The sequence below is a fragment of the Dendrobates tinctorius genome, unplaced genomic scaffold (assembly GCF_039654945.1).
Source record: "Dendrobates tinctorius isolate UK_male_01 unplaced genomic scaffold, ASM3965494v1 ptg000082l, whole genome shotgun sequence".
Classification (NCBI taxonomy): Eukaryota; Metazoa; Chordata; class Amphibia; order Anura; family Dendrobatidae; genus Dendrobates; species Dendrobates tinctorius.
Window position 1 is genome coordinate 5,303,183 of NW_027361750.1, and position 13,581 is coordinate 5,316,763.

General features: G+C 41.7%; 1 protein-coding gene and 1 long non-coding RNA gene across 2 annotated transcripts in view; one reads left to right on the forward strand and one right to left on the reverse strand.

The window, feature by feature from the left end:
• The window catches only part of CPA6 (carboxypeptidase A6), a 186,243-nt gene that overhangs the window by 43,899 nt on the left and 128,763 nt on the right, over positions 1-13,581 (reverse strand). The window contains exon 5 of the mRNA XM_073583855.1: positions 10,457-10,558. Within this exon, the coding sequence (XP_073439956.1) occupies positions 10,457-10,558 (102 nt within the window). The remainder of the gene's footprint in view (positions 1-10,456; positions 10,559-13,581) is intronic.
• Positions 1-13,581, forward strand: part of LOC141096937 (uncharacterized) — a 51,058-nt gene that overhangs the window by 12,782 nt on the left and 24,695 nt on the right. Inside the window, exons 2-3 of the long non-coding RNA XR_012233816.1 lie at positions 11,854-11,936; positions 12,612-12,770. This is a non-coding gene — a long non-coding RNA (uncharacterized lncRNA). The remainder of the gene's footprint in view (positions 1-11,853; positions 11,937-12,611; positions 12,771-13,581) is intronic.

Consider the following 13,581-nt stretch of genomic DNA (forward strand, 5'->3'; position numbering starts at 1 on the left):
GGAGACAAACTGAGAAAAAAAAATCCAGAAAATCACATTGTCTGTTTTTTTTTCATTTTATTTGCATATTATGGTGGAAAATAAGTATTTGGTCAGAAACAAGCAATCAAGATTTCTGGCTCTCACAGACCTGTAACTTCTTCTTTAAGAGTCTCCTCTTTCCTCCACTCATTACCTGTAGTAATGGCACCTGTTTAAACTTGTTATCAGTATAAAAAGACACCTGTGCACACCCTCAAACAGTCTGACTCCAAACTCCACTATGGTGAAGACCAAAGAGCTGTCAAAGGACACCAGAAACAAAATTGTAGCCCTGCACCAGGCTGGGAAGACTGAATCTGCAATAGCCAACCAGCTTGGAGTGAAGAAATCAACTGTGGGAGCAATAATTAGAAAATGGAAGACATACAAGACCACTGATAATCTCCCTCGATCTGGTGCTCCACGCAAAATCCCACCCCGTGGGGTCAGAATGATCACAAGAACGGTGAGCAAAAATCCCAGAACCACGCGGGGGGACCTAGTGAATGAACTGCAGAGAGCTGGGACCAATGTAACAAGGCCTACCATAAATAACACACTACGCCACCATGGACTCAGATCCTGCAGTGCCAGACGTGTCCCACTGCTTAAGCCTGTACATGTCCGGGCCCATCTGAAGTTTGCTAGAGAGCATTTGGATGATCCAGAGGAGTTTTGGGAGAATGTCCTATGGTCTGATGAAACCAAACTGGAACTGTTAGGTAGAAACACAACTTGTCGTGTTTGGAGGAAAAAGAATACTGAGTTGCATCCATCAAACACCATACCTACTGTAAAGCATGGTGGTGGAAACATCATGCTTTGGGGCTGTTTCTCTGCAAAGGGGCCAGGACGACTGATCCGGGTACATGAAAGAATGAATGGGGCCATGTATCGTGAGATTTTGAGTGCAAACCTCCTTCCATCAGCAAGGGCATTGCAGATGAAACGTGGCTGGGTCTTTCAACATGACAATGATCCAAAGCACACCGCCAGGGCAACGAAGGAGTGGCTTCGTAAGAAGCATTTCAAGGTCCTGGAGTGGCCTAGCCAGTCTCCAGATCTCAACCCTATAGAGAACCTTTGGAGGGAGTTGAAAGTCCGTGTTGCCAAGCGAAAAGCCAAAAACATCACTGCTCTAGAGGAGATCTGCATGGAGGAATGGGCCAACATACCAACAACAGTGTGTGGCAACCTTGTGAAGACAAAAAACTTTTGACCTCTGTCATTGCCAACAAAGGATATATCACAAAGTATTGAGATAAAATTTTGTTTCTGACCAAATACTTATTTTCCACCATAATATGCAAATAAAATGAAAAAAAACAGACAATGTGATTTTCTGGATTTTTTTTTCTCAGTTTGTCTCCCATAGTTGAGGTCTACCTATGATGTAAATTACAGACGCCTCTCATCTTTTTAAGTGGTGGAACTTGCCCTATTGCTGACTGACTAAATACTTTTTTGCCCCACTGTATGTATGTTGCATGCATGTAGTGTATATGCAGTATATATGTAGTATGCATGTTGCATGCATGTGGTATATATGTAGTATGTATGTAGCATGTATGTAGTATGTAGCATGTATGTAGTATGTATGTAGCATGTAGTGTGTATGTATGTAGCATGTATGTAGTATGTATGTTGCATGTAGCATGTAGTGTGTATGTTGCATGTATGTAGCATGTAGTATATATGTAGTATGTATGTTACATGTAGTATATATAGTATATATGTAGTATGCATGTTGCATGCATGTAGTATATATGTTGTATGTATGTTGCATGCATGTAGTATATATGTATTATGTATGTAGTATGTATGTAGCATGTATGTAGTATGTATGTTGCATGTATGTAGCATGTAGTATATATGTAGTATGTATGTTACATGTAGTATATATAGTATATATGTAGTATGCATGTTGCATGCATGTAGTATATATGTTGTATGTATGTTGCATGCATGTAGTATATATGTATTATGTATGTAGTATGTATGTAGCATGTATGTAGTATGTATGTTGCATGTATGTAGCATATATGTAGTATGTATGTTGCATGTAGTATATATAGTATATATGTAGTATGCATGTAGTATATATGTTGCATGTATGTTGCATGCATGTAGTATGTATGTAGCATGTATGTAGTATGTAGCATGTATGTAGCATGTAGTATATATGTAGTATGTATGTTACATGTAGTATATATAGTGTATATGTAGTATGCATGTTGCATGCATGTAGTATATATGTTGTATGTATGTTGCATGCATGTAGTATATATGTATTATGTATGTAGTATGTATGTTGCATGTATGTAGCATGTAGTATATATGTAGTATGTATGTTACATGTAGTATATATAGTATATATGTAGTATGCATGTTGCATGCATGTAGTATATATGTTGTATGTATGTTGCATGCATGTAGTATATATGTATTATGTATGTAGTATGTATGTTGCATGTATGTAGCATGTAGTATATATGTAGTATGTTACATGTAGTATATATGTAGTATCCATGTTGCTTGCATGTAGTATATATGTTGTATGTATGTTGCATGCATGTAGTATGTATGTATTATGTATGTAGTATGTATGTAGTATGTAGCATGCATGTAGTATGTAGCATGTATGTAGTATGCATGTTACATGTAGTATATATGTAGTATGCATGTTGTATGTATGTAGCATGTAAATTTTTTTTTTTTTTTTTACATTCAACAATTAGCCGGATGATGGGACTACTACTGTCCCATCATTGGCTAATGTGTCAATCACTGTCATGGTAGCAGGCATCGCCCGATGGGACTTGTAGTCCCATCGGACGATGCCTGCACAGCCCCCCAGAGCCTGCACAGCCCACCGGCAGGCCGGCACAGCCCCCCGGCAGGCCAGCACAGACCACCAGAGCCTGCACAGCCCCCCGGCAGGCCGGCACAGCCCACCCGGCAGGCCGGCACAGACCCCCGGAGCCGGCACAGCCCCCCGGCAGGCCTGCACAGACCACCGGCAGGCCGGCACAGACCACCCGGCAGGCCGGCACAGACCACCGGAGCCTGCACAGACCACCGGCAGGCCGGCACAGCCCCCCGGCAGGCCGGCACAGACCACCGGCAGGCCGGCACAGACCACCCGGCAGGCCGGCACAGACCACCGGAGCCTGCACAGACCCCCCGGCAGGCCGGCACAGCCCCCCGAAAGGCCCGTACAGACCCCAGAGAGGCTGTACAAGGCAAAAATAGGGTTTTTCTTATTCCGATACCGGAAGTCCCATAGACTTGAATGGGACTTCCGGTATCGGAATCGGCGATACCCGATATTTTTTTTAGATCGGCCGATACCATCCGATACGATACTTTTAAGTATCGGACGGTATCGCTCAACACTATTTGAGATGAGTTGGACTGCGAAGTAAAGGTAAAGTAAGGTCATGCCGCTTTTTCAGCCGCTGTTCTACTTGCCACGCTCACCGCTCTCCTTCTCTCAGTCTCAGGCCATCGTGCTGAACTAGCTCTTGCAGCATTCCCAGCATTGCTGCACTCACTTCTTGCTGAGAATCTCCACCTGGCTATAAGGAGGTTTGTCCAGATTCTGCAGGAATTGAACCCCTGTGTGTCCTGCAGAGTTTAACTTTCTTGGCCTATCCCCTGTCAGCAGGGGATACATTAGCCAGGCCTGCCCTCCTCACCGTGCCTGAACTTAAGTTCCTAGTGCAATTCGTCTTCACACTCCTAGTGTACTGTTTGGTGTATAATAATGTTGTCTCTCATATTACCAACTCAGCTAGTTTCCTCGATTCATCTGACCTCTCCACTACTGACACCGGCTTTGTTTTCTAATCATGTGCTGCCTGTCCTGACCTCGAACTGTCTCACTATGTCTCTGCCTGTGCCTTCTGTACCTAGTATCACTGCCCTGACCCATTGGTCAGCTGCTGTAGGTCCTGGGACTGCCCTATTCTCACCATCAGAGGCTCTAGTGAAGACGAGGTAGCCACATTGTCATGTTAGGGTGATCTTGTGAGATCTTAGAGATTGCCTGTTCCTGACCTAATAAATAGCTGATTGCTAGCTTAAACGAGACACACCGAACACAGAGTTAGATGTACACTCCTTTTCCACTAAAGGCTTGACACAACTGAACTTTATTCTCAGGACAAAAAATGGTATAACAAACAGGGAAAGGGTGTCACACAATCTTCTGAGCAGTCAGAGTCAGTCTATGATAGGTTTATGCACTTCCATATATGGTCTCTTGATGTATTTCAGTGTGTCTTAACTTTCACAGATGCCATCTTTGTCACAACATATCTGAACTGATTATATAAGGTTTAATGATTGATTTCATTAGCTATTCTCTCCTTCACAGTCATGCCCATTCAGGGTAAGCACGGCCAGCTACTATTGCTGGGTGAGCACTTAAAATGAAATGGTGCCCTTTACTCGTAAGTCAATGAGAAACATAAGCATTTTTCCAGCGGACCCTCCCAGAATATCTGGGGGGGGGGCAGGAAAATCGCTGAAATAGATGGAAACAGCACTGAAATGGAATTGGTACAGCATGGGGAAGATACCTGGATGTGTATCTGACTGCCAGGTCACTGCTGGGAACAATGTTGTCAGAGTAATATGCCATTACTAAAGGAGTGGGACTCCTAAACTGCTAAAGCATATGCACTATGGGCTAGGGCTGCCAAAATTTAGAAGGAGACACTCCAATCCTGAAATACATGCAGAGGAGGGGTTCAGAAAACATTTTTACCCACTTGGTGTGTTTGATATAGTCAGACACATCCTGTTAATTTATGAAGTAGGGACTCTGAAGCCTATGTAAACAATGCAAGAACTGCCAAAAATTAGGAAGATGAACTCCAATACAACCTGTATTAGATATGACGGAGGGTCTCATAGACATTCTGTTAAAATTGTTAGGTAGTAGGACTCCTAGACTCATAAAACCTATGAACTAAATGTAAGGACTGCCAAACATTTGAAGGAGGGACTCCAATACACCCTGGAAGACTTGTAGAGCCTGGCTTCATTAAACATTTTTCCCCATTATTAAAGGAGTGGGCCTCCTAGACTGCTAAAGCATATGCACCATGTGCTAGGGCTTTCAGAAATTAGGAGGCAATCCAATACACCCTGGAAAACATGCAGAGGTGGGCCTCAGAAAACATTTTTCCCCATTGTTAATGGAGTGGGACTCCTAGACTCTGAAAGCATATGCACTATGTGCTAGGGATGCTAAAAATTAGAAGGAGGCAATGCGATACACTCTTGAGGAGACATAAAGGAGGGAATCAGAAAACCTTTTTTAACATTTGGAAAGTGTGGGAATCTTAGACTGGTCTGGTAAAGTGTATGCACTTTGTGCAAGGGATGCCAAAAAATAGAAGAAGGCACTGTCACAAACCCTGGAAGAGACACAGAAGAAGGCCTCCGAAAACCTTTTTTAACATTTAGAAGGAGTGGGAGTCCTCGACTGTTAAAGCCGATGCACTATGTGCAAGGGATGCCAAAAATTAGTAGAAGGAGGCACTGCTATACACTCTGGAAGAGATGTAGAGGAGGGCCTCAGAAAATGTTTTTTTTCCATTTGAAAGGAGTGGACACCCAATAGTTGTACAGCACAGAGGAATCACAGAGCATGCTTGCTGGTACGGTCGGCCAGGTACCCCAGGAACACCATCTTCTAAAACTTTACCCTCCTTGTTAGAATACCGCAAAAATCCAGGCATGGACAATGGGAGGGGATAATGAAAATGTCCTAGACCTTTAAAAGTGTTCCCCTGCCTCTGATGCACCTGGTGTGCGTTTCCCAGTGCCTTCTGGGATAAGTGAAGAGTCTCCGCGAGCTCAACGATCACTGGGTTTTGGCCATTGCAGCTGAAAAGAGGAAATCGGAAAACCAGGGGAAGAGTCTTGAGGAGATCATTTGCATATTCCCAGTGCCTTCTGGGATAAGTGAAGAGTCTCCGCGAGCTCAACGATCACTGGGTTTTGGCTGTTGCAGCTGAAAAGAGGAAATCGGAAAACCGCGTGCCGATAGGCGCGCAAATTTTGGCTCATCTTTCATCGTTTTTAAGAAATCTCAATATGGAAGAGGCCTGGAGCCATTTGGTGAGCTGCACTTCTTGCTACATGTTCACAGACTTACCAGTGGAAAAGCCAAACTTCATATGCCACAAATGCAAGCTTGTGTCCCTGTTGGAGGAAAAGTTGCAAAATCTCGAAGAGAGGTTAGCTACGCTGAAGTTCATTAAGGAAGGTGAAGAGTTCTTAGACAGAGCAGAATTATCTCTTCATGTTACAGAAAGAGAAGAAAATCGAAGTGCACCAGAAGAAACAGAGGAATGGAGACATGTGACTCAGAGAAGCAGGAGGATCAGGAGGCAGTCAGCACCCATACTTCTCAGGAACCAGTACCAGGCTCTCACGCAGGAAAATGATGAAGAAATACATCAGGATAAGACTTTGTCCACAAACAGCAACCTTGTACGCCTTCAGAGTCCTCCTGGATGGAGAAAGAAAAATGTTGTGAAGAAGAAACGGAGAGTGGTGGTCATGGGGGATTCCCTGTTGAGAGGAACAGAGGCTGCTATCTGCAGACCGGATATAACTTCAAGAGAAATGTGCTGTCTTCCAGGTGCAAAAATTAAAGATGTGTCTGACAGGATATCAGGACTCTTCAGACCTACAGATGACTACCCATTCCTGCTACTACATGTGGGGACAAATGACACCGCAAGAAATGACCTGGAAACCATCTGCAGGGACTTTGAAGACTTAGGCAAGAAAGTGAAAGAACTGGGAGCGCAGGTGGTCTTCTCTTCCATCCTCCCAGTGGATGGCCATGGAACAAGGAGGTGGAATAAGATTCTGCAGGTGAACAACTGGCTACGACGATGGTGCCGTCAGCAACGATTTGGATTTATGGATCACGGAGTGAATTACCTTTACGAAGGACTACTTGCGAGAGATGGGGTGCACCTTACGAACACTGGAAAACATGTATTTGGAAGTCGCCTTGCTACACTTGTATGGAGAGCTTTAAACTAGAACAACGTGGGAAGGGAAGCAAAAGACCAGAAAAAGCCATACACCTGACAAATGCTATTGAGAACTCTGCTATTAGAAGTGGAAAGGAAGAACAAAGACAAAAGAATCTAATTAATAAAAATATTGGAGAAAGAGAAACCAATCACAAACTAAAATGTTTCTATACTAATGCACAAAGCATGAGTAACAAACAAGGAGAAATGGAACTACTAACACAGGAAAAGAAATATGATGTCATTGGAATCACTGAAACTTGGTGGGATGATACACATGATTGGAATACAAGTCTAGAAGGATACAACTTATTTGCAAGAAACAGACTTGATAAACGAGGAGGAGGTGACGCATTGTATGTTAGAAATGAGTATATCTGCACAGAGATTGAAACTTCAGAGACTGGGAGTTCTGTGGAAACTGTTTGGGTAAGAATACAAGGACAGAACAATGGAAAGGACACCATTGTAAGCATTTACAACAGGCCGCCTGTGCAAGCTGAAGATATGGATGAACTCTTTATGCATCAAATGGCCAAGTTCTCCAAAAAATATGACATAGTTGTCATGGGAGATTTCAACTATCCAGACGTTTGTTGGGAATCTCTCTCAGGCAAAACTAACAGGTCAAGGAAATTCTTATCCTCTCTTGCTGACAACTTTATCTTCCAAAAGGTAGGGGAGAAAACAAGGGGAACTGCTACTTTGGATCTAATCCTTACAAACAGGGAGGAAATGGTTGAGGAGGTAAAAGTGGCTGGGACCCTAGGAGGTAGCGACCATGCTATTTTAGAATTTTGGATAACTAGAGGAGGAAGACCTGTGAAGACTCACGTCAAGGTTAGATTTCAGAAAGGCAGATTTTAAGGGATTCAGAAATAGAATTGGAGGGATCCAATGGCTGGATATCCTTAAAGACAAAAATGTCCAGGAAGGATGGGAAATCTTGAAAAATGAAATTCTCAAAGCACAAATGCTAACAATTCCGAAAAGAGGGAAGAATAGGAAGCGTTTAAGGAAACCTGGATGGATGAACACAGAACTTAAGCACATGCTAAAAAGGAAGAAAAAAATGTTTATAAAATGGAAAGAGGGAGGCATATCTAAAGAAGAATATAATGTTGTCTGCAGAACCTGCAGGGCACAAATCAGATTACTAAAGCTGACAATGAATTGAGGCTTGCAAGAGATGTCAAAAGCAATAATAAAGGATTTTGGGGATATGTCAAAAGTAAAAGAAAAGTCAAAGATGCAATAGGATTTTTACAGGATGAAAATGATGAAATGGTAAGACAGGATGTTGAGAAGGCCGAACTTTTAAATTCCTATTTTGCATCTGTTTTCTCTCAGAAAGGAAATGTAACATCATCTGTTCTTCACTGTCCTATTAAGGGAATAGAAGAATCCAGGATATCTATAAACAGAAAGATAGTGAGGAAACACTTAGCTAACCTAAATGAATTCAAGTCTCCGGGTCCAGATGAATTACACCCCAGAGTACTGAAGGAGATAGCAGAAGAAATTTTTGAACCCCTCTCCATAATCTTTGAAAATTCTTGGAGAACAGGAGAAGTCCCAGAAGACTGGAGAAGAGCAAATGTTGTTCCTATCTTCAAAAAGGGGAAGAAGGTGGACCCAGGCAACTATAGGCCGGTGAGTCTGACTTCTATACCAGGAAAGATCTTTGAACAAATTATTAAACAACATGTATGTCAGTACCTGGATAAGAATGAAGTGATTAAACAGAGTCAGCATGGGTTTGTAACTAATAAGTCATGTCAGACTAACTTAATTTCCTTCTATGACGGAATCACTGATTCAGTGGATCAAGGAAATGCTGTAGATATAGTATATCTTGACTTCAGCAAAGCATTTGACAAAGTATCTCATACAATCCTTATTGAAAAAATTACTAAGTATGGAATGGACAAGGCAACTGTTAGGTGGATTCATAACTGGCTTAGTGATCAGACCCAAAGAGTGGTCGTAAATGGCTGCACATCCAGTTGGAAGAATGTCTCAAGTGGGGTACCACAGGGCTCTGTCCTGGGCCTTGTATTGTTCAACATCTTTATCAACGATTTAGATGAAGGAATTGAGGGTAAACTGATTAAGTTTGCTGATGACACAAAGCTAGGAGGGATAGCTAATACTAGAGAAGAGAGAGAGAGGATTCAAAAAGATATAAATAAACTGGAGAAGTGGGCAGCAACTAACAGAATGGTTTTTAACAGGGAAAAATGCAAAGTACTACATCTGGGCAATAAAAATGAAAAAAGCATATACAGAATGGGAGGAATAGGGCTAAGCAACAGTACATGTGAAAAAGACTTGGGTATACTAATAGATCACAGACGGAATATGAGTCAACAGTGTGATGCAGCAGCAAAAAAGGCAAATGCAATTCTAGGATGTATTAACAGAAGCATACAGTCTAGATCACGTGAAGTCATTATTTCCCTCTACTCCTCTTTGGTCAGACCTCATCTAGAATATTGTGTCCAGTTTTGAGCACCAGATTTTAAAAAAGACATCAACAAACTGGAGCAAGCTCAGAAAAGAGCGACCAGAATGGTGACCGGTCTGCAAACCCTGTCTTATGAGGAAAGGTTGCAGGATTTGGGATTGTTTAGTTTGCAAAAGAGAAGACTGAGAGGAGACTTAATAGCTGTCTACAAATATCTCAAGGGCTGTCACATTGTAGAAGGATCAACTTTATTCTCATTTGCACACGGAAAGACTAGAAGCAATGGGATGAAACTGAATGGGAGGAGACACAGATTAGATATTAGAAAAAACAGCTAATTCTACCCTAATTCCAGCTAAGAGCAGTATTATTGCATCAGCAGATAATGGAATTCTATATAACACACTGTCCCTTCTGCAGCAGCAACTCTCCCTACACTATTTCCAGGTACAATGCGCATCAGATGACGTCATCGTGTCTTATACAGACCCGATGATGCTTTGTGGTTGTCCAATCACAGTAATGCCAGTAGCCAACAAGGCTACGCCATTACCGTGATTGGCAGGCAATCCACGCATGTTTAGTGGCTGAAAATCAGGTGCCAAACATGCTGGCCGGGGAATCGAGCATGGCTCCTGAGGTATCTAGATACTCGAAGGAGAACAGAGCGTCTTGAGCACCAGGATGCTCGATTGAGTACCAAGCACGCTCGCCCATCACTAAATACTACTATACATTGCAGTATGCTATACCACCAGATTGCACAAAATAAAAATCTGCATATATTTTCTGAAGGAGAATTTTATAAGTATTTGTAGTGAAACATAAAACTAGGAAATGTATTGTAGGATCATTATCAGAAGGAAGGCAATGTTTGGTTTTTAAATGATGTCAGTCCTTTTACCTTAAGCACATAGAGTGGTCTCCCCTCATAGGATTTTCCCAAGGAAAACATGTGAACAAGGTTAGAATGAGTTTGATTCATGTGATGCATCCACTTTACAATCTGCAAGCAAAGAGATTTCATAACATTTCAGAGCAATCATGAAAATATTGCTGCACATTTTACATGTAGAATGAACCTTTAATAAAATTTCTGAACACACCCAGTATTTATATCTGAATGCTGTTAAAAGTACAGTCCAGTATTCGTATTAAATAGATCCTGTCATTTCAAATAACTTTTTAAAATAAGCTGTCACATGTATGCACATGAGGAATAACACTACTTCTTTTGCCATCTCTTATTTTCAGTTGTCTCAGAGCTAGTGTGGGATATTAGCTGCTGTGATGTGTCCCATTCACACAGAGACATGAAGGATTCCTACTCTTCTATTGCTATGTAACACATGTTCAGAAGCAGCAGCATGGAAAAGTAATACACTATTAGGCTGGGGTCAGACTTGCAATTGTGATGTGAGATATTCGCACGAGTCTCTCGCATCAATACCCGGCACTCGGACCGGAGCGTGCGGCTCCATGTATTTTTATGCAGCCGCACACTCCGGTCCAAGTGCTGGCTGCAGTGCCGGGTGTTGATGCGAGAGACTCATGCGAGTTTCTCACATCACACTCCCAAGTCTGACCCCGACCTTAAAGTGAATCCAGGACTGGGGTGAGATTAAACACTTACTAGAAAGCAACAGGGGAATTATTACATAAGGAGTAAAAGTACATCGTGATTCCAAAAGGGTGGTGTAAAACCATTGCCTCAGTATTCATAAGGGAGAGAACATGATCCAATTATATTTATATGAAGAGAAACTATCCAAGATTTATCTATACACCCCAAAATGATTTTCATTGATGTGGTAGATGTGCAGACGGTAGTCTGGACATCACGGTGACTCAGTGGTTAGAACTGATGCTTTGCAGTGCTAGGATCTTGAGGTCAAATTTCCCCAGGACAACATCTGCAAGGAGTTTGTATGTTCTCCTCATGTTTGCTTGGGTTTCCTCTGGGTTCTACAGTTCCTCGCACACTCCAAAGACATACTGATAGGGAATTTAGATTGTGAACCCCAAGTCTGTAAAGTACTGTGGAATTAGTGGCGCTATATAAATGAATAAAATAAATCAAAATATGGTATTGGAGTCCAGACATGTGCCAGCATATCTTCAGATATGGACTTCACTGTTTCAACGATTATTCGTCTGACGTTGATTCACCAATGGTGACCTGACCATACATTTCAGACTTTTTTATCTTGGGATACATAAAGGACTCATGTAAAGAACCATGGAATAAATGATGCTATAATAATAAATAATAGTAATAACCTTTCTCTTCCTCAACCAAAGGATCTGAATGACCCGAGACAACACATCATTGAAACAATCGGGGCTTGGGGATCGGACACGCTGCATATGCATTTTCCACATGGGTAAGCATGGTCATTTTTTCAATTTTCCCCCATACCTTCCTGCACACAACGCTTTAAATGGAAGATTTTGCATGATCCCTGAGGCCCCTTAACATGGACTATACTTTGGTTACAATAATGGATTGTTAAGGGTGGGAGTACATTGCATTATGACGAATTTTGCATTGCTTTGGGGGTTTTTAATTCAAGTTTTGTACCATTGCATTTACAAGTTATGTGCAGCGATCCCATTCCCCCTTTTTTTTTGTGTCATCCCTGGTAGCTGACCATATGATTGTATTTTTAATATATGCATTTTTTTGCACCTGTATTAATAAAAAGCAAATCATTTTGTTACCATTAAATTGACTTTCTCCAGTAATTGTTTGGGCGTTTATACTGCTTATTTCTATATAGGTTTATACATTGTTTCTATGGAGTTGTCCTTCCATTATGTCCTTATGAACATCCTTTTTTCAGTTAGGGAAAAGTATCATGTTCATTGTTATGTTGGATTTTGTTAAATTCTCTTGGTTATGTATACTGAGGCCATCATTTTGCACCATGCTTTTTGAATCACCTTGTATTTAAAGGGCATGTCTGAAGAGATGACTGGTCTTTAGCCTAGAAATAAATCGTTTTTACCTTTTATTATTACCAGAGACTACAATATTTCATTTCACTTGTGTCTTTTAGGTCCAGATCGATATATATAAAGCATTTATAGATAACATTGTGATCACCAGCAGGTGAATGCAGACCGAGAAAATTATCGTCAGTACTCCTCTGTGATCAATGTGGTTAACCAAAGCTGAGTAGACGAGAGCACAACAGGCAACATTTACAGTCCATTAGGTCGGTAAGGAAACTGCTGTGAATGTTATAACTGCGTTCACAATAGTGATGTGTCATGATTATGACAGGAGATCCAGCTGCATTCACCTGCGGCAGACGATGGGCAGATGATGAAAGAAAGTAGCTGGTTCCTGAAAATACGGGAACAAATGAAAGCAAAAGGGCAAATAAGATAAGAGCGATTTAAAAGAATAAAAAAAGTTTTGTAACATCATCACAAAAATAGAATCAATAAAAAAAACTATAAAAATCTGTTAGAGACGACATCCGAATTTATAGTAAACAAATGGTCTCTAGCGAGGTTGTTTTATCAAAGCAGTCCACATTATAAAAGGGCAAAAGGGTATTCCCACCTTGGAGATATATGGGAAACTCACAGCTTAGACTGTAAAGGTCTGATAAATGTGGGTCTCCTATTTACGATGGGAAAACTCTTTCAATTTTCCTGCACAATATTAGGGATCCTTTATTTTAAAGCGAACCTGTCACCAGGTTTGACCGCTATAAGATGTGGCCACTGCCTTTCAGGGCTTATCTACAGCATTCTATAATGCTGTAGATAAGCCCCCCGATCTGACCTGCAAGATAAGAAAAATAAGTTTTATTATACTCACCCAGGTGGCGGTCTGGTCCGTTGGGTGTCGCAGGTCTATGTACGGCACCTCCCGTGTTCTTGCGATGCCGCCCTCCTGCTTGATTCATATCTCCCCGGCATCGCGCTCCTGTGTAGGTGTACTTCTCTGCCCTGTTGAGGGTAGAGCAAAATACTGCAGTGTGCAGATGCTGGGAAAGGTCAGAGACCCAGCACCTG